Source organism: Fusarium odoratissimum (assembly GCF_000260195.1).
Source record: "Fusarium odoratissimum NRRL 54006 unplaced genomic scaffold supercont1.2, whole genome shotgun sequence".
Lineage (NCBI taxonomy): Eukaryota > Fungi > Ascomycota > Sordariomycetes > Hypocreales > Nectriaceae > Fusarium > Fusarium odoratissimum.
Genome location: NW_022158688.1, coordinates 1,634,656 through 1,656,663, shown reverse-complemented (window position 1 = coordinate 1,656,663; position 22,008 = coordinate 1,634,656). Strand labels below are relative to the sequence as shown.

The following is a 22,008-nucleotide window of genomic DNA, read 5'->3' as shown; positions in this document are numbered from 1 at the left end:
CCCCCAGTTGACCCTCTTCTGAACGGAACCATGGCTCTCCACTAATTTCGGGCTCCTCCCATTATGATGCGGGCCGGACTCTCTCCTCTTCCGCTTTCCACTCTCTTCCATGTGACAGTCCCGACAGGACAGCTACAGGAAGGTACCTGAGGGAGGTACCCTAGCTCTCCAAGCTGTCTTTCTCCAAGCTCTCTCTTTAATTCTGTTTCCTGTTTCTTCTATCTCAACAATTTATCCTCTCAACAGCAGAGTTGCAAATTATTTCCAGTCTTCTTAGAACCTCTCCCTTCTGTGACTCTTCCGTGAACTTGTTACGTCAGTAATCACGACTTTTGCCATTACCTCACTTTACTCTTCGTGCCTGTTTGCTTTCTTGGCTACCCAGCTGCCATTATGGCTCTTGGTTTGAAAGACTTTGTCGACTATGTCGACTATGACAAGCAGAGCTTGTACAGTGAGTATATGCCAACTTGACTTGAGCATTGTAACTATCTACCAACGATACTTGAATCTGACTCGAGCTCTTTGCTTCTTCCAGTCTCTGCTGCCTCCATCGCCTTCAACCCTCTCTTCTGGAAGTGAGTTACAAGTCCCAATGTGACGTTCTACCATCACTAACTCTTCTTCTTTTCTAGCATCGTCGCCCGTCAAGGTATGCAACTTGCAGCTATACGATTCATCTTCGACTAACTTGATCGCTGAAAGAATACCACAACAAACTTCTGACCAAGATTTTCGGCGGTAACTCCCAAGTTGCCTGCTATGCCCTTGCTGCCACTATCTTCTCTCTCGGTATGATTCGCGACTTTATCTTCAAGACTGCCATCGCCGAACAGCCCACGCATCCCGCTCTTGTCAGCGACTTCATTCAGGCCGCCGCTGTTGCTCTGTTTATCGTTGGTAACGTCCTGGTCGTCTCTTCAACCTGGCGACTAGGCATTACTGGCACTTTCCTCGGTGACTACTTTGGCATTCTCATGGACGAGATGGTGACTGGCTTTCCCTTCAACGTGACCGGTTCTCCTATGTACACTGGCTCTACCTGCAGCTTCCTCGCTACCGCCATGTGGTATGGCAAGCCTGCCGGTATCCTGCTCACATTGTGGGTCGATGTTGTCTACAGGATCGCTCTGAAATTTGAGGACCCGTTCACTTCTGAAATCTACGCCAAGCGTGAGCGTGAGCGTGCTGCTGGAAAGAAGTCCAACTAAGCTCCTGAATCCTGTCTAAACTCTCCCAAATAAACGACAATAAGAGTGACGGGACAGCATATCAGCGCCGCCTGAGACGTTATTAGGGCCGCACAAACGAAGGGAGACTGCAAGACAGCCCCATCTAGTCGAATAGTGTACAATATACACCAAGTCGACACAGAAAGCTACGCCTTTCAACAGGCCAGGTGCCTTTCAACAGGCTTAAGGAGTTTTCGGATTAAACATACAGATACCACGTCCTTGCCGACATAAAATAGTCGACAGGCATAAGGGATTACATTTGATTATATAACAATACCAAACTGAGCATTTGCAACCAAGACCATATATATGGACGACCTTTTCTCCAATATTCCAAGACTGGTAGCAACTGATCCCCCTCCAGACACCACGTCTGTAGACTTACGCATGGTCCTCATTTGAACTTATTGATTTGAAGCATTTCTGCGTCATGGCCTAGTTTATCTAAATGGCATGACAGGGAAGCTCTCCTCTCGTGTGTGTGACTGAGAGGATTGGCCGACATACTACCTTGAACTCATGAAGGGCGCAGGATAGAGTCTGAAGGAAAACTTGACATAAACTTAAAACATATTGTACACTAAATTCAACAGCCATCTAGCTCATGCTCTAGTCATTCCTCATAAGTTGATTTGAGAATCTACTCTACAGTTCGGCAAACCTTCAAAATAAGCTCGGCAACCTATGCTGATTTCTAAGCTACTCCTCATACACCGTCCATACACAGTCAATTTCTTTTTGCTAACGCCAACTCCGATTCACTCTGGTGTACTTGCATCTATGTCTAAGAGGGCTTGTTGTCGGGAAGCAAATCAACAGCAGAGGCCTCAACAGGCTTCTTTTCCTCTGCGGACTTCTCCTTGGCAGGCTTCTCCTCGGTGGAAGCTTCACCTGCCTTCTCAGCTTGACGAAGAGCGAGCTTCTTTTGCTTCTTCTTGTCCTTAGCAGCCTTCTTCGCCGCCGCCTTCTCCGCCTCGAGGGCCTTTTGCTTTCGGATCTCCTCACCACCAAAGGCCTCACGCCACTCATCAAGCTTAGATGCGGGGATCTGTGTGAAGAGAAGCTTAGGCTCGCCAATCTTTTGGCCGGGCTTGACGAGGTCTCCTGACCATGTCTCAGGAATTGAGATCAAGCCAGGGCTGCCGATCTGCTCCAGGATGGCCTCGGAAGTAGAGGGCATATAAGGATGAACGATGCTTGCAAGGAGCTGGAGATGGTTGATACCGAGACCAATTACAGCAGCGCAACGGTCTGGCTCATCAGCCAGAAGCTGGTTGTTCAGCTTGCTGTCCTGCAGAAGTTTGTTGCCAAGGGCGGAGATGTGCATAACAGTGGCAAGGCCAGCGCGGAGCTTGATGGCATCGAACTGTGAGATAAAGGTTTTGAGGGCCTCGTTCACTTCCTTCTTATGTTCCTCTAGCCGCTCGTCGGTGTATTTTGTGTAGTCGGGAACGACACCATCCAACTTGGCCTGAGTGAACTTGAGGATTCGTTGGTTCAAGTTGCCAAGGTTCTTGAGAAGATCGTTGTTGTTGCAGTCAATGAACTCTTGCCATTTGAACTCAGAGTCAGCGGACTCAGGCCGTCTGGATAGAAGGTAGTATCGCCAAACATCAGGATCAACGCCAGTCTCTTTAGCAGTGTTTCCAAAAACTCCAACGCCGCGGGACTTGCTGAACTTTCCGCCCTCGTAGTTGAGATATTCGGTTGTCGACATCTTGTGGACCTTGGTCCAGTTCTCTCCTGTTCCAAGTTGAGAGGCAGGGAAGATGATAGTGTGGAATCTAATGAATTGTCAACACCTTCTCAGCATATCATGTGGGTTCTCAAAAAGGTCACTTACGGCACGTTGTCCTTACCCATGAACTGGTAAAGCTTGACGTTCTCAGGGTTCTTCCACCACTTCTCCCAGTTCGTGCCATCCAAGTTATCGCCATCAACCAGATTCTTGGTAATAGAGACGTAGCCAATGCAGGCATCGAACCAAACATAGAAGACCTTCTCCGCATACTCCTCATTACTCAAACCTTCGAGATCCTTAGGAATAGGAACACCCCACTTGAGGTCTCGAGTGATACCACGGGGAAGGAGTCCCTTGTCGATCCATGACTGGGTGATGGAAATACAATTTGTGCTCCAGTCTCCCTCCTTGCTGCTCTTATGGAACCAGGGAACGAGCAAGTCCTTAACCGCATCTAGACGAAGGAAAAGGTGCTTCGTCTTTCGCTTCTCGGGGGTGGTTCCATCGACCTTGCAGCGGGGGTTGATTAGGAAACCAGTCGCTTTGGCCTCGACATGGTCATCATCAGAGGTGCTGGGTTCGCGATCGGGCTCAAATGGGTCGAGAAGACTACCGCAGGCATCGCATTGATCTCCACGGGCTCCGAGATCATGGCAAATGCTGCATTCTCCCTCGACGAATCGATCTGCGAGGAACTTGCCGTGGGCAGGATCCGAACAAAAAGGTTGAGTAGTCTCTCGCTCCTCAATATAGCCATTCTTCCAAAGCTCCTTGAAAATCTGCTGCACAATCTGCGTCTGTTGTTGGGTGGGTGTTCGGCCGAAGATGTCGAAGTCAATTCGGAACCAATCGTAGACTCCCTTGTGAAGGGCGTGATACTTGGCGCAAAGGTCGGCAGGCGAGAGTCCTTCCTCGAGGGCCTTTGTCTCGGTAGCAGTACCGTACTCGTCGGAACCACAAACGTAGATGGTGTTCCAGCCTCGTGCTCTGCAATAGCGAGAAAAGACATCGGCGGAGAGAACACTGCCGATGATGTTGCCCAGATGGGGAATGTTGTTGACGTAGGGAAGGGCACTGGTAATTAGGATGTTGCGCTTGCCCTCCTCGGGCAGAACGGGTGATTGTGAAGCCATTTTCGGCGATCTGGTATATCAATCACTCTACGTATGCTCGTAATGATTGATGAGAGATTCGGTGTTGGTTGTCGTTGTCTGTTTGTGAGTCACAGAGCTGCGATAACGCCTTTGACAGTCAAAATTCGTAGCTGAGGTGCGATGGCGGGGGCGGGGGAGGGGTGATTGGAGAAGTCACCGGGAATGTCTAGGGTAACCAGAGTCAGCGGGTTCCAAGTATAATAGAAAAGACTTTTCTATAAATGTCTAAGTTATGTTGACGGATGGCGCATTATTATAAGAATCTGTGTTGTTTGACTCATTTCCTAACTGGGAGTGATGGCAAAAACTCTTTTTTGGTTTCTTAGCAAAATGCCACTCTCTCATGTCTAGGGTTTGTGAAAGTCAACCCTGACGATACTCACATTGATGTAGAGCGGATGGGCATCATGAGTTCCACTGGTCCAGTGTGGAACATCCTCTCTCAACGTATCATGCTCGGGGGCAACTGGGGCAACTCCTCCAGCTTCACTGCCAAGTCTATGAACAGACACACTGAAGCATGCTCACAGTCATAAGGTCCTAGACAAAAGTTCATCAGCAAAGCTTAGAGCAAGCCTCTTCATTGAGTCAATGCTCATAGATAGCTAGTCATAAAGCCAAATTTGCGGACGGACTGCTATGAAAACATCAAGCTGTTCCTAATATCCCCCCTTACAAAGTTCTCAAAAGCAAGGCCTTTGCTCGAACTTTGTCCGCCATCCTGCAAGCTCTAGATCCATCTCATTCCACCAGGCCCAGAACTCGATGTACCAGAGGTACGACAAAATCTCAAGCTACCGTTGTGATACGATGAGTCTCTACTGAACTCGTCTGGGTCAGATTTCCATGCAATACCAATGATCCTTCATAAGTTTGACATTCGTTTCATAACCTATCACAGAACCTTGTCCAACTCTAATTGGACCTGTAAAGACCCCTTTTTCGGCTAGGTAACCTACCACGACTTCCTCCCATCTTGAGGAGTGACGACAGGACCCCACCGAAACTGGGAAGGAGCCCCGCGTCACAGCCCGCTACCAAGCAACAGAACAGCAACCCCACCATACCTGAGCGACAGCAGGAACGAGTGAGCGCCTGACTACCTTACCTGGTAAGGTGTTGACATCCATCCATTATCTGGCAAGGAATCTCATGATACAAAGATCTTTAAAACTTCTCACCACTTACCTACCTGAGGTCATCTCAAGCCTCTTCGCTTCCTCGGCGCAACGAGCTCAGCGATCGTGTCGACTTGCCTCTGACTAGCCCCGCGCTGCTTTGTCTCCTATCAAGTCATCAGGCACTCAAAGCTGCCAAAGCTACCAACCACACTTGAGATAGCATCATCGTGGAACTCGGCAACCTGCGTCGCAGAGCTACAAGCACAGCAAAGTATATACGAGGGCCACTACAGTATAGCCCATCATGAGCATGTTCCAATCGGTAAGATCATTCCGCCATGTCTCTTAAGCAAGCAGTTTCCGCCCAATGGGACCTCGTTCGTTGATAGCTCTCATGAGCTATTTACATTCCACTAGAGTAACTCCAACGTGTATTATTGGATTTACTGACGTTCCAGTAGAAGAAACCGTTCTCAGCGGTAACTGTAACCGTTGAGAACCTTACCTCCGAATCATATGAAGAGGAAGATCTCAGCGGTATCCCCGAGCTTGTCGATGTCATTACCCTACAAGCTACGGGCCCTAGTGAAGCAGCTCGAGCCATTCGAAAGAAGCTTAAATACGGAAATGTCCACCGCCAAATCCGTGCATTGGTCATTCTTGACGGTCTCATCCAGAACGCTGGCGAGAGGTTCCAGCGAACCTTTGTGGATGAGCCCTTGCTTGAACGTCTGCGTGTTTGCGGCACCTCTGACTTGTCTGATGTTGCAGTGAGGAATAAATGTAGGGAGCTTTTTCGCTCATGGTCACAGTACGCTGGCAGGCCAGGGCTAGACAGTCTCGCACGACTTCACAGGGTAAGTCATACTCACACAATATTTCAACATCGGATGCTCAACATCGCAGGAACTACCCAAGAGAAAACAAGCTGTTACACAGGAGAGATCTCGAGTCCTCAGAGAGACAGAGGAAAATCCATTTGTCGACGACGAACAAGAAGCTGCGGCAAAGGCGGCCCGTGATGCAAGGACCGCTTCAGGCCCTTCGAGCTCAACCCCAGCATCTGGTTCAACATTCGGACACTCTTCTACCAAATCTTCCTCGGGGTCCAGTGCTTTCTTCGGTAGCTCTAAAGACAAGAAGAAGGAGAAAGAGAAGGATAAGGCTAAGGGGAAGCGAAAGCCTTTCAATCTTGAGGCTGAGAAGGAGCAAATGAAGTCTGTCATTGCTGACTCCTCCATCGCAGCAACGAACTTGATGAATGCGCTTCAAAGCATTAACCGTGAGGTGGAGCGCATTTCAGAGAACCAGACGGCAGTGGAACGCTTTGAAGCTTGTAAACTTCTTCGACGCAAAGTACTACGATATGTGAGTATTCGTTAGAATTGTGAGAAAATCCTTGAACTAATCATATACAGGTCCATCATGTTGAGGAAGAGCAGTGGCTTGGAGGATTGCTTCATGCCAATGATGAGCTTGTCCATGCTCTCATGTCTTTCGAACAGTTCGATCGTTCCATTGATGCGGACAGTGATTCGGATGACGAACTTGCCGAGCAAGCTCATCTTTATCGAAGTAGGCGTTGACTTGGATTCTGGCGAGAATGCAGCTGACTTCTTGACAGTGGCTACGATTAAAGGCAAGGAGGCCATGGCCAAGGCTGCCTCTCAGTCTCCAACCGCCTCGCAGCCTCCAGACCTCTCCGAGCTAAACATTTCGACACCCGTTCATGCAGCTCCTCCTCGGCCACCTCCCATGTCCAAACCTCACTCAAACCCTCCCCCTCAACCCCCAAGGCCAGTTGCAGCTGCTGTTGCAGCTCCGCAGGATGAAGAGGATGAAGACGATCCCTTCGGCGATTCTCATGCACTCGAGACACCTATGCACGAACGTGACCAGCCTAAGTGGTAGACGTGGGGTCTAAAGACCAAGTCAAGTCGAGGCAAGCATATAGTCCTTTATAAACCGAGCAGATACCAGCGCGATCCAGTCAGTTTCTTTATAGAATCCAAACCCTTCTAGTCACCTCCCAAAAAGTGATTTCTCGTTGAGTGAACTGAACAGTCACATACAGCTGTTACCAGTAGTACCTGTGTGCTAGGTATAGGGTATGCCTGAGACGACGTGGGTGACAAGTCCTGTCAAATCACAAAGCCGATGTTTAGTTTGAGATAAAAATATAAATAGTCAGTTAGTCCACAATGTTATCAATCCCTGTATTTATAGGTCATATTGCTCTTGCGAGAGAATTCATTAAGTAATGAGTGATGAGGGTATGGGTATGTAGTGAGATCACTCTTCCTAGGTCTATGAAACGACCTTCTACGATATACAGCATAGTATTTCAGAGATGGAACGGTTAGCACGGAGTGGCATATAACACGTCTCTGTACTGCACTATCTTAACCCGAGAAATGGTCGTCCATTGCCATAAACATCCCTCCTTGACTGGCTAAGCGTCAGGCACAACACAAACTGACCCATCTCAAGACCCCACGATATTGGGTTTCAACTTTCCACAGAATATGAGATCTCACTCTGGATCAACTACCGGTACCTGTTGGAAGAACCTTAAGGAATCGCGGGTCTTATCGCCCCGAGAACTTCCAGACCGCCCTCATCTAGGACGTGGTCTGACACGGCGGTGTCGTACTGCACACTCCCCGGATATGCAACTCGTGCAGCCAGGATGCATGGATGCGGAGTGCAGGGCAGACCGTTAATCTCCACGATGCAAGCAATGGGATGCAATCGACAATCTTCCATGGCCTGCCGGATCTTGCGGTCAGCAAAGCATAACCAACTCAAGAATCACTTTGACAGAGCACCACGACGCGACAGCAAGGTCAATCCGGTAGTAAAAAAGCAAAAAGAAAAGCAAGCAATCGAGAACCTGCAGATCTGACACAAACGAGAGACGGTCCGTCTTTTTGGCGATTCCTTTTATTACTGATGGTGATCTGCGCAACCTGTCACAATCCTTACCGCACATTGACCATTGACATCTGCCTTCCGTTAAACGGCACACGAGAAAAAGCAACGACGAGTCGTGGATGCAGATCTATGTGTGCCAAAGACTGCCGGGATCCCCTCGTGGCGGGTCTTGTCTGCTGTGCATTAATCAATATGGCGGTAAAAACTTGCACTTCGTCGACCGGCAGTGACAGAGCAGCGACGATAGTTATGAGTTGAATGCTACACTGCACCAGATATCGAGATAGCACGTTCCTGAACAGTTGGCCGAAGCTTTAGTGATCGACATATCCGCCTCGCTTCCAAGTGTTGCAACAGGGCAGCTTGACTTTCGATTCACAGATCATAGAGAACGCATTTGGTAAGGGTGCATCGGTCCTGTGAATTATTCACGCAATATGGCCTGCTTGCCAGCAAAGCTAACTCGGTTGTTCATCATGCCAGGACCAGGCCATTTTGGTCGTTGTCACCCATCAATGTGGTCCGGCCCCTGAGAGTACGGTCAAGCTCCGGGCTGGTTCATGCTCACCTCAGCTTGACTTGATTTGCCTTGAGCGCAAGGGAACGGTGAGAGGATGGGACAGACTGTCGAGGACCACAAATGCGGGAACGCGCAGGCATGCGTCTGTTCTCAAACCGCGCCGACGGCAATCTCAGCCCGGGCCACCAGACGAGTCCACCCACTCGTGGAGTATGCTATGCAGAGTAGTTAATCAAGAGCCTACAAGGAAATTGCAAACAGCAGTAACCCGGACAAAACTAGTCCACATGATCAAGGACCTTATTGCTGATAAAATTGGTAGCCTCAGTTATCGTCTACTCTTCACCCAGCCTCCACCTTATCAGACTTACCTAGTGCAAAGAATGCGTGTTATCAGTCATTGTGACCACGTTGAGGACTGAGTTGGTGGGTGGTACACAAGAGCTGATAAACATCTCATTTCTCCCGCATTTGTAGCGTCGTGTTTGGGGAACATGATGAACGAGACCTGACGTGAATCACAGCAGAAAGAGGCAAATGATGGCACAATTGACTGATATCGAAAAATAACCCTCGTGGCAGCCATGGGCCAAAGACACCCCTGCATTGGCCCTGATGGGTGTTGGCGTGGTGGAGGGGAAAAAGGTCTATGCCTGCATTTCAGCCCTGGAAGAATTGGCCGACCATCCCACGTCACCTCACCCTTTGAGGCTTGGACCTACACTGCTCCACTGCTTCTGGAAGGCTTCCATCAATTGTTTCATCGTCTGTGATGGCGAGCACGGTCCTGTGGACTTTGACTTGGTGCAGTTCAGGGTCCACCCTGGGATGCTGCAGGACAACGGTCAGACTCCCGGTTGGTCCTGATGATACAAAGATGGAGCAGAAAGCAAACTGAAATCCATGCGTTATGAAAAAGATGCACTTGATACATTCGTAGGTTGGCTGTAATGTACCTGAACTTACACAAAGATAATGATGGTGCGTTATCGACATAAAAGCAATTTGCCTTCTGTGTTGCACTCCAAGGTTCCGCGCGAGCCTTCATGCTTCAATTTAATTTCAAGGTTACTTTGCAGCATGCACTGCAATGTTCCAGTCGTTAGTTGCTGGGTTTATTCAGTTGCAGACGTGGTGAAATGTTGAAATGTCGATCACGGGGCAGTTCGCGCAAACGACCGCCCCACGAACCAACTTTAGGCCGAGTCATTGCACGAGTGCATACGTATAAACGCCGCTCTGTGACATGAAAAGCTCTGATGAGATCGACGAAGGGCGTAGCGATGGATTTGCGACATCCGGAAGCCTTGACCAGTTATGTTTTTCGGCCATATGCGGCAGAAGCATTAACAAGCTTGTCAAGGCAGGCTGGGAGGATAGATGAGAATATCACTATGATATACAGTACATATTCCCAAACTCTATTAGCCGGCCTGAGAATTACCTGCGTCGTTAGCTTTCGGTAGACAAAGGTATCCTGAAACAACACATCTTTTAACCATAACGAGAAAGGATGAGCCCTCGCATTGGCGCAAAGAACGGGCTGCTCAGTAACTCACCGTATAAACCCCAGGAACTCGTGATATTCGAAACAGAAAGCTAATGGAACTCACCTGCGCTAAGGCGGGGAATACAATGTCAAACTGTTTCATCTCTGCTTCGCGTCTGGCAAGGCGAGTGTCCGAGCACAAGTGCAAAAAGAAGGTATTCGTATTGCTGCCAAGTCTTGCATTTGATACACTAAAGCCACCAACCCTTTTGGGGGGTCGGCGCATCGCCTTCGCCGAAAATGGCCAACGGATGGCGGGACGAACGGACTGGAATGGAATCACAGCTGAGCACTGGACTCTTCTCAGATGCTAATAATAACCAACAGTCAAAGGCATAGCTTCGTTAATAAGAAAGAGGGGCATGCTCGCGAAGTTGTTTGAAGCCTCCATGGGTGGTGTGGGCGCCATATTTCTAGAACTGTTCTATATACATGGTTGGTTAGTAAGGTAGTCGAGCATCTGAGCAAGTAAATGAGTGTAAGAGTTGACCAAACCTAAGCCACAGGCACCGCTTGATACGTATGGCAATAGTACACCAGTCGCTTGCCGTCCTCGAGATCCTCTTTGTTTGAGTCTTTGTTGGGTTTGCCCTATAGTTAAGGAACCCACTGGCTAAGGATTCGATGGGTGAGCCTACGCGGGACCTTCATAACTCCCCTTCGACTAAATTACTCAAGTCCGAAGGGTCCATTGAGAGCCATAGGTTGTTGGATCGATATGTCAACTATTTGCCTCCCTAGGTGGTCGTAAGATTTTGTGAAAGGCCTCCTCGATTGTTCATGCAGCAGGCTATCAGTCCTAGCCCCCGCGCCGGCACGGACAGGACTTCCCCGCCCAGTAAGGCCAAGTTCTGCATTTTTTTTTGCAATATGACTCAAAGGTTGAAGAAGCCAAACGTAAATCGAGGTAAACTGGAAAGGGTCATGGTCGTGAGAACCGAGCCGGAGCCGCAGCCTTTGTGACATCTTGATGCCCAAGCCATACTACCTGCCTTTTTCTTTGACATATGTCTTTGATTGTGAACTACATCCCATTCGCATTCGTTGGTGTCCAGTCTTGGAGTGCTCTGTCGATCCGTGGTATGGTTGCCGTTCTTTGATTCTCAAGTGATATCCGGTGGCCCAAGGTTCCGTGCCCGATATGCACTAGTCCTTAATTAGAGTCTCTTAATGAACAGCCGAATACCAGCACATTGACCAACCTACAGCATACCTGGTCAGCCATTCATCCCCATTCCCGTGTCAGTGTAGGTTTTGGACGGATAGTGCGCCATGACTGCAGCCCTCAAACCAACCGCTCACTGACTCAATTCTAAAACTTCTGGAAAGACGCCAGAACGAATGGAAGTGATCCATGCTTCTGCAGCACGGGGCAGATTCAGATGGGGCCCCGGGAGCATGGGGCCAGGGCAAGGATTTAGTCAGGACAAGCTTGGGCGGCCGAGCACTCTTACGTATAAGATAGACACGAGACAAATAAGATCAAACGATAGATATGTATGAGTGTGAGTGGGCGAGTGGGATCATGTAGAGATCGGTACATACAGCAATCAGTAATGGAAAGTGCGGAGGTGAATAAGGTAGACAGCCGAATTGCCAAGGTGAGGAAGGTTTATCTCATGCATGGATACCAATATGGGATAGGTTGGAACTTGGAACCATGGAAGGAGGGGTGAGGCTGGCATGCTTCTTTGGTGATGGATCGGAATGAGAAAGTGGTATCGAAGGACGGAAAGAAGCTCAGTAGAAGGATAGGATGTGTCGTGGGCGCAACGCTACGCTCGGACGTGCATTGTCACACGGCGCTAGATCCGCCTCTGCATTACCATTGTTCCAGAAGAATTCTCGAAACCTTCCTCGGCGAGCTAGCGTCATTTCCGAATATGTGAGTGACCCATCTGAAGACCTTGTTAGTCTCGAAAAGAAGCCAACCAGAGCTTAGCAGCTGAAAGATATGCCTCTCACCCCTGTCGAGTTTGATTCCCAAGTTTCTTAGTGTCTTCCAATTCCAGCTTCATTCATTTTTTCTCTCTCCTGGGCTGTTGGTCCACGACACACCCCTTTCTCACTTTTGAAGTCATCATTCAAGAGCGTCATGGTGGATCTTGTCCTTTATTTTGCATTAGGCTATCCCTTTTGGCATCTCTGTTTTAATTATCAGCTGGCATATGCGCCAGCGCCTGCATCTTGCGCACGGCACTTGCGGGGGTGGTTGATTCATTAGGTCGTTGGAGACATGGCGGCTACTGTATCGAACAGCCACAGCACAGTACTTAGCTAAACCAACCTGAGCGGTGTAAGATCATACCGGGCTGTCTTCTGGAAGGCAGACGGGCCATGATGAAGCCTTCTAAAAGTTACCAGGTATTGACGAATCAGTCCCGCCTCAGCCCACTACTTCACGTACATATCTCACATAGTACAGGGTTGCTGACTCTAACGTCTCCAATGTTGGGAGGGGAGCATCCAGGCCACTCGCTTCATATCCGATTGGGTAGCCGTATCTAGGACAACCTTTAACCTAGAGCCCAGGAGCAACAAACATCCCACATCCACGGGCAGCAAACTCATGCGCATTGCATGCATTAACATGCTAATTAAGCCACGGACTATATGACAGGGAAAGAGCGGAATAAGAATTGACACCGCCTCAGTTAGGTACACCATTAAAAGAGAGTGGGTGTAATATGCAGTTGAATTCTGATTCAAGGACAGCCTTTGTTTACAGAGGTTGATGGAGTGAGTGCTTCGTCTACTAGCCTCGACTGCTTGAGACCATCTAACGAAGAACAAAGAGACGATGACAGGGCTGCTAACTACTAAACTAGACCAGGTGACCAGATATTGAGATTACATCATGCCAAGTGTACCACGGATTCAGGCAACGCTTCAACAAACGTCGAGCGGTCCTGGATCGCTTTCACCGAAATGCACAACACGCATGGCTGGAAATTAATTAGCCTCAACCAACAGCCCAGATCTTATTGACGCCTATGGCGCAGGAAAACATTATCAAATATAGTGCCAAGGGAGATGTGGGATCCCTCGACGAGGCAAGCCACACTAGGGGACGACAACTCGACACCGCCTGAGAGTGAGATATGGGTCAGGGGAGCATGGGCACTGGTGATTGAACTCTTCTGGAAGCCGGCGAGATCTACCACTCAGGACAGCTGCCGCCTTGCCTGCCCCCAGCCCTGACAGCCCGACATCAGCTCTGGGCACCAGCTCTGACCCGCTAGACCGCGCCCAAATTGACGGGATCCGTTTGAATTCCCCTGGAACAGACCTGGGTTATTTTTGAGGGGCGCACATACCATGTCGACCCTGCAGGGTACAGGGAAGATTCATGACGTCGGCCCTGGTGAGTAGGGGTGGGCAAGGGAGAGTGATGCGCTGTACATTGATTGAGACCAGGGGAATCGATTTGGGGTCGAACATCAAACAGCGGGAGCTGGGTCAGAGAGAGGCCTGTTCACAATCCCGAGAGAGGGGGAAACAGGGCCGTACATAGGTAAGAAACAATCAATAGCAACATGCTTAGCATCGTACAAACAAACAAGCGTGGTTGATGCAGGGTGAGGCTTATACGGGCCCTGTTTGCCCAGCTCATTTCTTTCATGATATCCTATTGTTGGACTGGACATACGAGTAGATGAAAAGGGAGGTAATGGGGCGTCCACTCGCAACTCACGAAGACACGGCATGATATGTTGGCGGCCCAACTGGCACAATGCAGTAAGAGAAACGAACGATACGATCGACGTCTGAGGATCACTCCAGCTGACAAGGATTGGCCTGCCTGCGAGATGCCCATTCCCTCAGCAGCGATCCCGACTATTCACGACAGATGAGGGAGGACCACAGCCTCTTTCCAATCAGCGTCGTCCAACGGCTAGAGGTTGCAAGATGTTATCTAGGGACGCTTCCACGCCAGTCCTTGATTGACTATTGAATTGTTATGGGCATTGGTGGTTGGGTGAGGCGGCGCGCTGTGGCTGGCCGGGGAATACCCTGTAAGGATGCACTGTAGGTATGCACTGTATGCTGTACATGGAGTTCACTGCCCAGGGACGGGAGATTTCCAATTTGTGCATCGTAAAGTTGCAGCAACACGACGGGAACCATCTCTTCCGAGGGCTAGGCACCCGTCCGCTTGAATGCTGGTAGTGGAGGTTTTTGTTTCTTTTTGCTTCGCTCCCAAATCTTCGGGACACTACTATGAATGAAGACAGGATAGGATAAAAATTTATGGTTTGATTTGCCGCGTCTTGGGATTACACACGCAACGGCGTTTCATGTTGAGTTAAGTGAGAATGACGCCACGGCTGATGGATGTTTCTAGGGCGGAATTGAGGTTCTGGCCCTCGTTCTTTGTGACGTCTGTCGCATGCCAATCCCCGCTTGTGTAAGTTATGGGAGGGTCAAATCTCAGTACCTGAAAAGGTTCGGACTTTATGTTATATTTTTCGACACATTAGAGAATTATAAAAAAAAAAAAACCATTTCATATATGTTATTGTATCCAGGGTTGTAAGAGTGATAAATCTTTTTTTACAGCTATAGAATCCCATGTTTCTTTTAGAAACGTGAGGTATGGTCTGAATCCTAGTCTCAGCTGTTCGCCTTACTGTGCTAGACCAAGGTCACCAATGTAAAATCTAACAGCGTCTAGCGTACTCGGTGCTAATTCATCGGCCTTGCGCGTTCTCAGCTCGCGTTCGCCCATGATATGAAACCTCAATTTACAGGTCATCCACTGTTACACTTCATCGATCCCTCGATGATTTCTTCCCGTCGCGTCGTGTCTCGAGGTCCTGCCAACCCCCGTCCTGTGCTTCGATCCATGTCACCATGTCTCTTGCGAGATCTGGCGCACAGAGCAAACCAAACCTGCGAGATCCAGTTCAAACGAAACCCTCGAACGGCTTTCGGGTAATACTTTTTTTTCTAAAAAAGAAAAGAAAAAACAAAGATGGGACGGGAACCAAGCCAAAAGGATCGATCGTCATTTCATTGAGACCAAAAGAGAAGCATATGTTTGTTTACCCCTACTGTACGCATCCATATCGAGTCCTTATTATGTTGAGACGATTTCCTTTTTCTTCTTCTTTTTTCTCTCTCTTTGTTAGAATGTCCCGATACTCCAATTACAAAGACATGATTGCTTACTCGTGCCTGGTCTACGCCTGCACTACTGTTTCCATTATCCTGTCCTATTGACTCTATTTCTGGCTCTTGTTTACTCTAGCTCAGGTCAGGTCTGAGAGTATCTTAGCCATGCTTTATTCTTATTTCCCCAATCCCTGTCTCTGCCCTACTATCTGGCTCATCTGATGCGCTACACGCGCTTTGCTTTAAACTGGCTGAACTGAAGCGTTGGGTTGGGTTGGCCGCTGTAATGAGTCTGAGTCTACTTCATTCCCGCTACCGCTATTCACGCCCTCATTCAGGTCCGCTACCCCTGTCACCCTCTAACCCCTGCCCAGGAGTGCGCCGTAATTTATTTCGCAGACCCCTCCCTCCACTATTTCCCCCCATAGGGAATCCACTTTCACTTCCCCTTCACCCTCCCACTTCCAAATCCCGGAGCTGCCTTCGCCTTGTCACGTCCCGCCATAGGGACCCGTCCTGGAACCTGACATAAAGACTTGGCCCCTACCTGGCCCTCGATCATCGCATCAACCCCTTTGGTCTATATTATCTATCTCCCATTCCCGTCTCTCGTTGCGTTTTGGTCCTCATACGTCCTGGCGATTGATATCCCGCTCTGCTATCTTTCACATCCTCACCTCATTAAGAACCATCTATCCCCCCAGTTGACCCTCTAACGGTACCTGTGTCTAGACCACTGGCCACCAGCTGTGAACAGACCACCTCCTGATCCCTTCTTTCATCGCATCGCGCCTGTGAAGGACTACATCTCATCAGCTATCGTGTGTTGATATAGTGTAAATTGAATTTGAAAACTCGCAAGAGTCTTCTGTTCTGTTGACTTTTCATCTCCGACCGCCCGATCGACAGTGCATCACTTTGTGGAGGGTACAGAAAAAAATTTAACCATTTTTGCCTAACCCCTGCGGTCCTCGGTTCTTCCACCTTACACATACACCACGCGCGTTCCTCCTACGCTCCAACTACAAAGAACTTCGTCGCCGCCCAAGACCGAAAATCCGACAACGAAATCCTGTCGCCGGTCGACCTCTCTCCTCCCGCTTCGACCGAACCCGCACCGAAAAGCGGTCTGCAAGATTTCACGTCCACCTTGTCAGTGCGACCATACACGTCACTTGCTTGCATACAAACGCGGAAAGGTGAGTCGCATAAGTTGTTTTTCGGGACCTGACACTCGGCGGATCTTGGATACCGATGATACCGTCTCTGGGCGACTGGTTGGACCTAAGCATGCCGTTGCATTCGCTTACCCATCTGCCGGTCCCTTCGGGATGGCATTGTTTGTATTGGCACCTCGAGCATCAAACAAGGCCCGCTACCATGTCAAAACCAAGTCACTAACATGCATCTTCGCAGCCAACGTCAGCTTGACCGCCTTCCTGCCGTGATCCGTCACTTGTGAGCGCCCTCGCACATCCTTCCCCAAACGCGCCACGTCTTCAGCTGGCAATTCCCACCATATTGAAGATGAGCGGCATGCGATCACCAGCTCCTACGGAGGTTATGGACATCACCAACATGCTCAATAAGAAAGGTCAAATGCAACAACTTACTTCCGGTCTCCTCGATCACCAACAATACCAACACGCCTTCGTTAAGCACGAACCCGGTATGGAGCGATCAGCATCTCCTCACGGCTCTGAGCACTCGCAATACTCCAACCCTCACAGTATCGCTCGAGCCTACCCATCGCCATCCACGATGCAAGCGCCGATGCATATGCCGAATCCTATGTCCGCCGCCATGACAATCCAAGGCTACCCCGAGATGCCCAACATGGGAGGCATGCCTCACATGCACATGCAACAGATGCCTCAACAACCCCCGCCTCCTCCCCAGCAGCCCATCAAGGCTTATCCTTGCAGTACCTGTGGCAAGGGATTCGCTCGAAGAAGTGATCTTGCTCGCCATGGTAAGTAAAAAATGCTGAGAGATTATTTGGCAATGCTAATAAGTCCCAGAGCGCATTCACAGCGGAGTTCGACCCCATGTTTGCGACTGGCCCCAATGTGGAAAGCAATTTATTCAAAGATCTGCCTTGACTGTGCATCAGCGCGTGCATACTGGAGAGAAGCCTCACCACTGCGAGACTTGCGCAAAGGTTGGTACCCCAAACTCCGGTTTTTGTGACAGTCGCTTACCAAATACAGCCCTTCAGCGATAGCAGCTCTCTTGCCCGACACCGCAGGACGCATTCTGGGAAGCGTCCCTACAAATGCCCCTACGCTGATTGTCAGAAGACATTCACTCGCCGCACCACCCTCACCCGTCATCAGAACCACCACAGCGGTACTATCGAGGAGGCTGCCGCCGCGACCGCTGCTGCTCTTGCTGCGTCAAAGTCCAAGGGCTTGTCACAGGCTCGGTCTGAAAGCGACCACATGTCTAACCACGGCTCGCCCTTGACGACTCCTTCTCCTAGTCAGCGAACCATGTCTATGTCGCCCAGTGTCGATCTGTCTGGTAACAACAGCATTCCTCGTCACCCTGGTGACTTCCAGTACCTGTCACAGAATGGTTCTCTGCCCATGCACATGCGCGTTGGCAGCCCTACCTCCACCTCATCTGGCGGTTACAATATGATGCGACCTACCTCGCATCCCACTAGCTATGGTCCTCCTCCTACTCTGGAGCCTAACCTGGATAACAGCCAGGGTACGCCCAGCAGCAATGGTGGAAGCCCTCACATGGCCAACGTTGGCTGGCAGTCTCCCTCGCACATGGCCTCGCCCTCGCAGAACAACGCCAGCTATGTTTATCCTGACCCTGCGGATGCGTATCCTGCCAACCAAGCCATGAACCAAATGTATTACAGTGCCGCTACGCACATGCGCCGACCCCAGAGCACTGAACCTGGACTGGTACACATGGCTTAGTCAGACCTATTGCCAGATTCCAACGCTTGAGCAATGCTCAAGGTCGTCCTTCTTATGATGATCTGGAGTGAGCACACCGATACCCTGTATTATTGAAGCTGTGCCCGACTCGGGCACAAAGATTACGGCGGCGTTAATTCCTTCTGGACTGGATTCCCATACTCATACCCCTTCACCTAAGCTTGCCACAGCTGACGACAAGTTGTGCGCATGTCTTAGTCTAATATCAATCCCCCCACAACACACTTCACTCTACCGTCTAATGGGCGGGCTTGCTCCTAGATGGAGCATGCTTTGAACGTTGATTTCTGCACTGTTTCGTGGTTTTCATGTTTTATCGATTCCCCATCTCTCGTACATTATGGATGCTTTTTTATTTCCTTTGTTCTAGTATCAAATAGACTGGCGGATGGCAATGTGATGAACGACGGACAGGACATTGCATTTGTCTGCATAACGCAAACATAGGAAGGGAGTTACACTGGAACATTTGCTTGCTTTTTTCTTTTCTTCTGAGCGTATCAGAGACAAAGACAGCAGGCATTATGGGAAGCACAAGACGCTGGCATGTTTGTGTATTATTATGTAGACTTGGACTTGAGGACTGGGAACCGACATAGACTTGCTATTTGATGCGATGAATATATTACTACACTCAACAAAAAACGAATATCAGCTTGCTTATGACTAGGTAGTTTATGCTGTGACACACATACCTACACTTGCTCCAGAACGAGAACATCAGCTATCGGTTGATATATCGGTCAGCCACGGCCGACGACCTTCGGCAATTATTGCCAACTGATATATACCCCTCAATTGAGCCGCATGGATGAACATCTGGTGTTTCACTGCCCAGAGAGATCAACAAACCACCCCTCGTCTAAATCCGTCCTGTCAAGCCCCAAAAACCTCCATGACGTCTATCGCGTATAACAAAGCCTCCACGAGCACGCGACTGTCAAGCCCAGCGGCCGGTCTAGACTTTTTTAAGACCATAAATTTCAGCTAAAAAGCTGAAACCACGCCATTTTGAAATAAGAAAAAAAATTAAAAGCGAAAAAGCGAGAAAGGTTCCCCCCTGCCTAATTCCCGGTAGTGCAGACCCCCGCAGAACGGCGATTTTCTGATTATTCATCGCAGACATATTCAATATTCAACGACAGGCCACGATGGGCGGCATTGATGCCTGGATTTGCCAATCGGGCAGCCCTGACACCGGCTGAGCTGGGCTTTTATCATGTACGAGAGGGCTTGATGGAAGATGTTTGGTTAAAGCCCTGGTCCCTGGAGCGCAAAATGTGAGATTTCATAATACGGGACGGGGAGGAAGTGTTCCGTTCATATATATAAGTATCTGGGGTTGTTTGCTTTACAGATCGACAGTGGCTTTCTTGCTAAATTGTGACGGTATTCAACGGTTTTTAACTTTCGGCATTGGCGTCCATCTTTACTTATACGCCCTCACGACCTGAACGATTTACGAACAGAGATTCTTCCGTATTCTTTTCTAACACCTTCTTTTCACTTTCGACCATGCTTATTGACATCGTCATCCATGGAGACATTCTATGTCCGTGGTGTTTTCTCCAGAAAAAGACCCTCGAGGAAGCCATGGAACGATATCAAGCACTCCACCCAGAAGTCGAATTCGATGTCACATGGAAGCCCTTTCTTCTGTATCCCACGCTACGAAGAAGTACTTCTACCCTCTACCTCTCACTATTTATTCTAACCCGTCACAGGTGACAAGCGTGCCCTCTATGAAAAGCTCATGTCCCCAGAGAAGCTTCGTCTCTTCACTTCTCGACTCCAAACAGCCGGTGCTCGTCACGGCATCGAATTCTCTGTGACTGGGAAGACAGGGCCTTCACAGCCTGCCCACCGACTTGTGGCCTTGACCCTTCAAACTCGTGGAGCAAATGTCCAGTCTGCGTTTCTTGATGCTCTGTTCCGTGGTCACTTTGAAAACGGGGCTGACATTGCTGACGAAGCGTGGTTGATGCACGTAGGCCGAACAGAGGCCAAACTCGAAGATTCCGATATGAGAGCCGCGCTTCTGGGGCCGGGTCTGGGGAAGTCGCTCGAGGACGAGGTCAGAACTGCAGCCATAGCGGGTGTGGAAGCCGTGCCTTGCGTTACGGTTCAGAAGAAGTTTCGGGTTGGAGGGTATCAAGAGTCAGACATCTTTGAGAGCTTGTTTGACAAGGTACGGCGAGAGAACAGGTAAAGACAAATCAATCTTGGGATAAAGGGCATGGCAAGCGAGGGATACACAATTGAGATATAGGGCTTGTCACGTACACGGCAAAAGGCGACAGGAGTTTTTGATATTGAACAATGTTGTTGATTGAATAATTTAAAACATGCCGCTGCCTTGCTCCCTACGTCTACCCGACCATGTCCGTCTCATAATGCCCTTTGTCTTTTTTGTTTGACCTTAATCTCAATGGGTTCCTTTATCGCCAAACGCCAAATAAAAATCAAATCAAATCAAATGATTCGTCCCTTGAGTCTCAAGCTCATCACCCTAACGCCCTGAAATGAAAACAATTATGATACACGCGTTCCCTATCGTCGCATGCCACTGTAGTCTTGCATGAGATGCGCCATGTGCACGTTGGTTGCCTTGCCGATCCTGTTGCCCTTGCGACGCTTCTGAGCCTTGGGCTTGTTGGCCTGTCCATCCTTTGCCTTGCGGGGATCTTCGCTTGTAGGCTTTTGTCCGACGCTCGTAAGCTTCCGGTGCATCTCCTCGAGGGGTGGTAGTTGCACACGCTGCCACATGCTCTGGAACTCTGGCTGGACCTTGTGGTGCAGCGACGGATCATTAGGCCAAACGTAGCGCGGGATGTTATCCTTTTTGGTGCGCACTACTAGGATCCTGTGCTCGCGCTCGAGCGCTGATATTGTGTCTTCGCAGTCGGGCCAGCCGTCCTTGAGGTCCTTTACTGACACGCCTGAGGCGTCTGTCTTGGCTTGAAGATGAGCGAGAAGGCTGGTTGCATCCTTGACTCCAGGAATGATAGGTCGGTGGACATAGGTACCAGTCTTCCAGGTCTGTTCGCTGAGGTTCGCATCAGGCTTCCACTCTACACGGGGATGGCCCCGTAGACCTTCCGCAAGTTGTCGCTTGTGCTCATCGTCAAAATTCCTCAAACTCAGATGGTCGATAATATCCGTGATGGTCTTTGCGTCGCCCTTCTTTTTCAGGTAATCGACAGCATAGGTCATCTGCGTCTTGACCCCAGCACCATAGCCTGTGAGCTGCGGCTGAGAGTAGGGCACCTCAGGACCTGCATCTCGTTTTCGCTTGGCAGTAGGAGTATTTGGATCGGAGGCTGCTGAAGGAGATGGCGAGGGAGGAGCAAGCGAAGGGACGGCGAGAGATGAAGCCTTGTTTGTTGATGGATTTGAGATCTTTGTCGCGGCTGCTGAGAGGGTGCCCTTGAAAGCATTTGCCTGCCTTTCGAGATAGGACGACATGATTATCTAGGAAAAAGAATGTATTCTCTGCGGATCGGAGACGAAGATCGAGAGGTCGCGCTTGTTTATAGGGGATTGGTGTCAAGGAGAGACGGCCAGGGCGGACAGCGAAGAACAAAGGAATAAGGAAAAAAGAAGATGGAGGTTGAGTGAAGTAAGCTTGAAGTTTGGATTGACGTTGATCCGGCGAGGCTGATGTTCATGTTAGTGTGGCGCT

General features: G+C 49.6%; 6 protein-coding genes across 10 annotated transcripts; 4 read left to right on the top strand and 2 right to left on the bottom strand.

Annotated features, from left to right (window-relative positions):
* Nucleotides 1–103: 103 nt before the first annotated feature.
* On the top strand, nucleotides 104–1,837 carry FOIG_02189 (methylene-fatty-acyl-phospholipid synthase). Its single transcript, XM_031199376.1, has 4 exons — nucleotides 104–454; nucleotides 539–578; nucleotides 636–652; nucleotides 706–1,837. The coding sequence occupies exons 1-4, from the start codon at nucleotides 394–396 to the stop codon at nucleotides 1,209–1,211; spliced, it is 624 nt and encodes a 207-aa protein (XP_031071413.1). The 5' UTR covers nucleotides 104–393; the 3' UTR covers nucleotides 1,212–1,837.
* FOIG_02188 (methionyl-tRNA synthetase) lies at nucleotides 1,745–4,280 on the bottom strand. The gene is made up of 2 exons (XM_031199375.1): nucleotides 3,079–4,280; nucleotides 1,745–3,019 (listed from the first exon to the last, which is right to left on the bottom strand). The coding sequence occupies exons 1-2, from the start codon at nucleotides 4,107–4,109 to the stop codon at nucleotides 2,020–2,022; spliced, it is 2,031 nt and encodes a 676-aa protein (XP_031071412.1). The 5' UTR covers nucleotides 4,110–4,280; the 3' UTR covers nucleotides 1,745–2,019.
* An 849-nt stretch (nucleotides 4,281–5,129) lies between these two features.
* On the top strand, nucleotides 5,130–7,496 carry FOIG_02187 (uncharacterized protein). Of its 2 annotated transcripts, XM_031199373.1 has the most exons (5): nucleotides 5,130–5,573; nucleotides 5,713–6,108; nucleotides 6,158–6,619; nucleotides 6,670–6,826; nucleotides 6,876–7,496. In XM_031199373.1, exons 1-5 carry the CDS (start codon nucleotides 5,556–5,558, stop codon nucleotides 7,160–7,162), a joined length of 1,320 nt encoding a protein of 439 aa, XP_031071410.1. In that variant the 5' UTR covers nucleotides 5,130–5,555; the 3' UTR covers nucleotides 7,163–7,496. The 2 variants fall into 2 exon arrangements, with proteins under 2 accessions (XP_031071410.1, XP_031071411.1); XM_031199374.1 differs by lacking the exon at nucleotides 6,876–7,496 and having other exon boundaries at nucleotides 6,670–6,851.
* An 8,309-nt stretch (nucleotides 7,497–15,805) lies between these two features.
* On the top strand, nucleotides 15,806–19,035 carry FOIG_02186 (uncharacterized protein). Of its 3 annotated transcripts, none has more exons than XM_031199372.1 (5): nucleotides 15,806–16,568; nucleotides 16,786–16,827; nucleotides 16,960–17,341; nucleotides 17,391–17,530; nucleotides 17,580–19,035. In XM_031199372.1, the coding sequence occupies exons 3-5, from the start codon at nucleotides 16,969–16,971 to the stop codon at nucleotides 18,303–18,305; spliced, it is 1,239 nt and encodes a 412-aa protein (XP_031071409.1). In that variant the 5' UTR covers nucleotides 15,806–16,568; nucleotides 16,786–16,827; nucleotides 16,960–16,968; the 3' UTR covers nucleotides 18,306–19,035. The 3 variants fall into 3 exon arrangements, with proteins under 3 accessions (XP_031071409.1, XP_031071408.1, XP_031071407.1); XM_031199371.1 differs by having other exon boundaries at nucleotides 15,806–16,205; nucleotides 16,279–16,568; nucleotides 16,786–17,341; nucleotides 17,580–19,013; XM_031199370.1 differs by having other exon boundaries at nucleotides 16,786–17,341.
* A 99-nt stretch (nucleotides 19,036–19,134) lies between these two features.
* On the top strand, nucleotides 19,135–21,985 carry FOIG_02184 (uncharacterized protein). 2 transcript variants are annotated; one of them, XM_031199368.1, is made up of 3 exons: nucleotides 19,135–19,378; nucleotides 19,449–20,004; nucleotides 20,051–20,745. In XM_031199368.1, exons 2-3 carry the CDS (start codon nucleotides 19,842–19,844, stop codon nucleotides 20,533–20,535), a joined length of 648 nt encoding a protein of 215 aa, XP_031071405.1. In that variant the 5' UTR covers nucleotides 19,135–19,378; nucleotides 19,449–19,841; the 3' UTR covers nucleotides 20,536–20,745. The 2 variants fall into 2 exon arrangements, with proteins under 2 accessions (XP_031071405.1, XP_031071404.1); XM_031199367.1 differs by having other exon boundaries at nucleotides 19,135–20,004; nucleotides 20,051–21,985.
* FOIG_02185 (transcription initiation factor TFIIE subunit beta) lies at nucleotides 19,935–21,982 on the bottom strand. The gene has a single exon (XM_031199369.1). It carries the CDS (start codon nucleotides 21,789–21,791, stop codon nucleotides 20,877–20,879), a length of 915 nt encoding a protein of 304 aa, XP_031071406.1. The 5' UTR covers nucleotides 21,792–21,982; the 3' UTR covers nucleotides 19,935–20,876.
* Nucleotides 21,986–22,008: the final 23 nt, after the last annotated feature.

Excerpts from the sequence above, each read along its gene's own strand:
- FOIG_02185 (XM_031199369.1), bottom strand. The coding sequence starts at position 21,791 with ATGTCGTCCTATCTCGAAAGGCAGGCAAATGCTTTCAAGGGCACCCTC.
- FOIG_02184 (XM_031199367.1), top strand. The coding sequence starts at position 19,842 with ATGCTTATTGACATCGTCATCCATGGAGACATTCTATGTCCGTGGTGT. Across the intron at positions 20,005-20,050 it reads GTATCCCACGCTACGAAGAA|GTGACAAGCGTGCCCTCTAT; the intron begins GTACTTCTACCC and ends AACCCGTCACAG.
- FOIG_02187 (XM_031199373.1), top strand. Across the intron at positions 6,109-6,157 it reads GTCTCGCACGACTTCACAGG|GAACTACCCAAGAGAAAACA; the intron begins GTAAGTCATACT and ends TCAACATCGCAG. Across the intron at positions 6,827-6,875 it reads GCAAGCTCATCTTTATCGAA|TGGCTACGATTAAAGGCAAG; the intron begins GTAGGCGTTGAC and ends ACTTCTTGACAG.
- FOIG_02189 (XM_031199376.1), top strand. The coding sequence starts at position 394 with ATGGCTCTTGGTTTGAAAGACTTTGTCGACTATGTCGACTATGACAAG. Across the intron at positions 455-538 it reads TGACAAGCAGAGCTTGTACA|TCTCTGCTGCCTCCATCGCC; the intron begins GTGAGTATATGC and ends TGCTTCTTCCAG.
- FOIG_02186 (XM_031199370.1), top strand. The coding sequence starts at position 16,897 with ATGAGCGGCATGCGATCACCAGCTCCTACGGAGGTTATGGACATCACC. Across the intron at positions 17,342-17,390 it reads AAGTGATCTTGCTCGCCATG|AGCGCATTCACAGCGGAGTT; the intron begins GTAAGTAAAAAA and ends AATAAGTCCCAG. Across the intron at positions 17,531-17,579 it reads ACTGCGAGACTTGCGCAAAG|CCCTTCAGCGATAGCAGCTC; the intron begins GTTGGTACCCCA and ends TACCAAATACAG.
- FOIG_02188 (XM_031199375.1), bottom strand. The coding sequence starts at position 4,109 with ATGGCTTCACAATCACCCGTTCTGCCCGAGGAGGGCAAGCGCAACATC. Across the intron at positions 3,020-3,078 it reads ATGGGTAAGGACAACGTGCC|ATTCCACACTATCATCTTCC; the intron begins GTAAGTGACCTT and ends ACAATTCATTAG.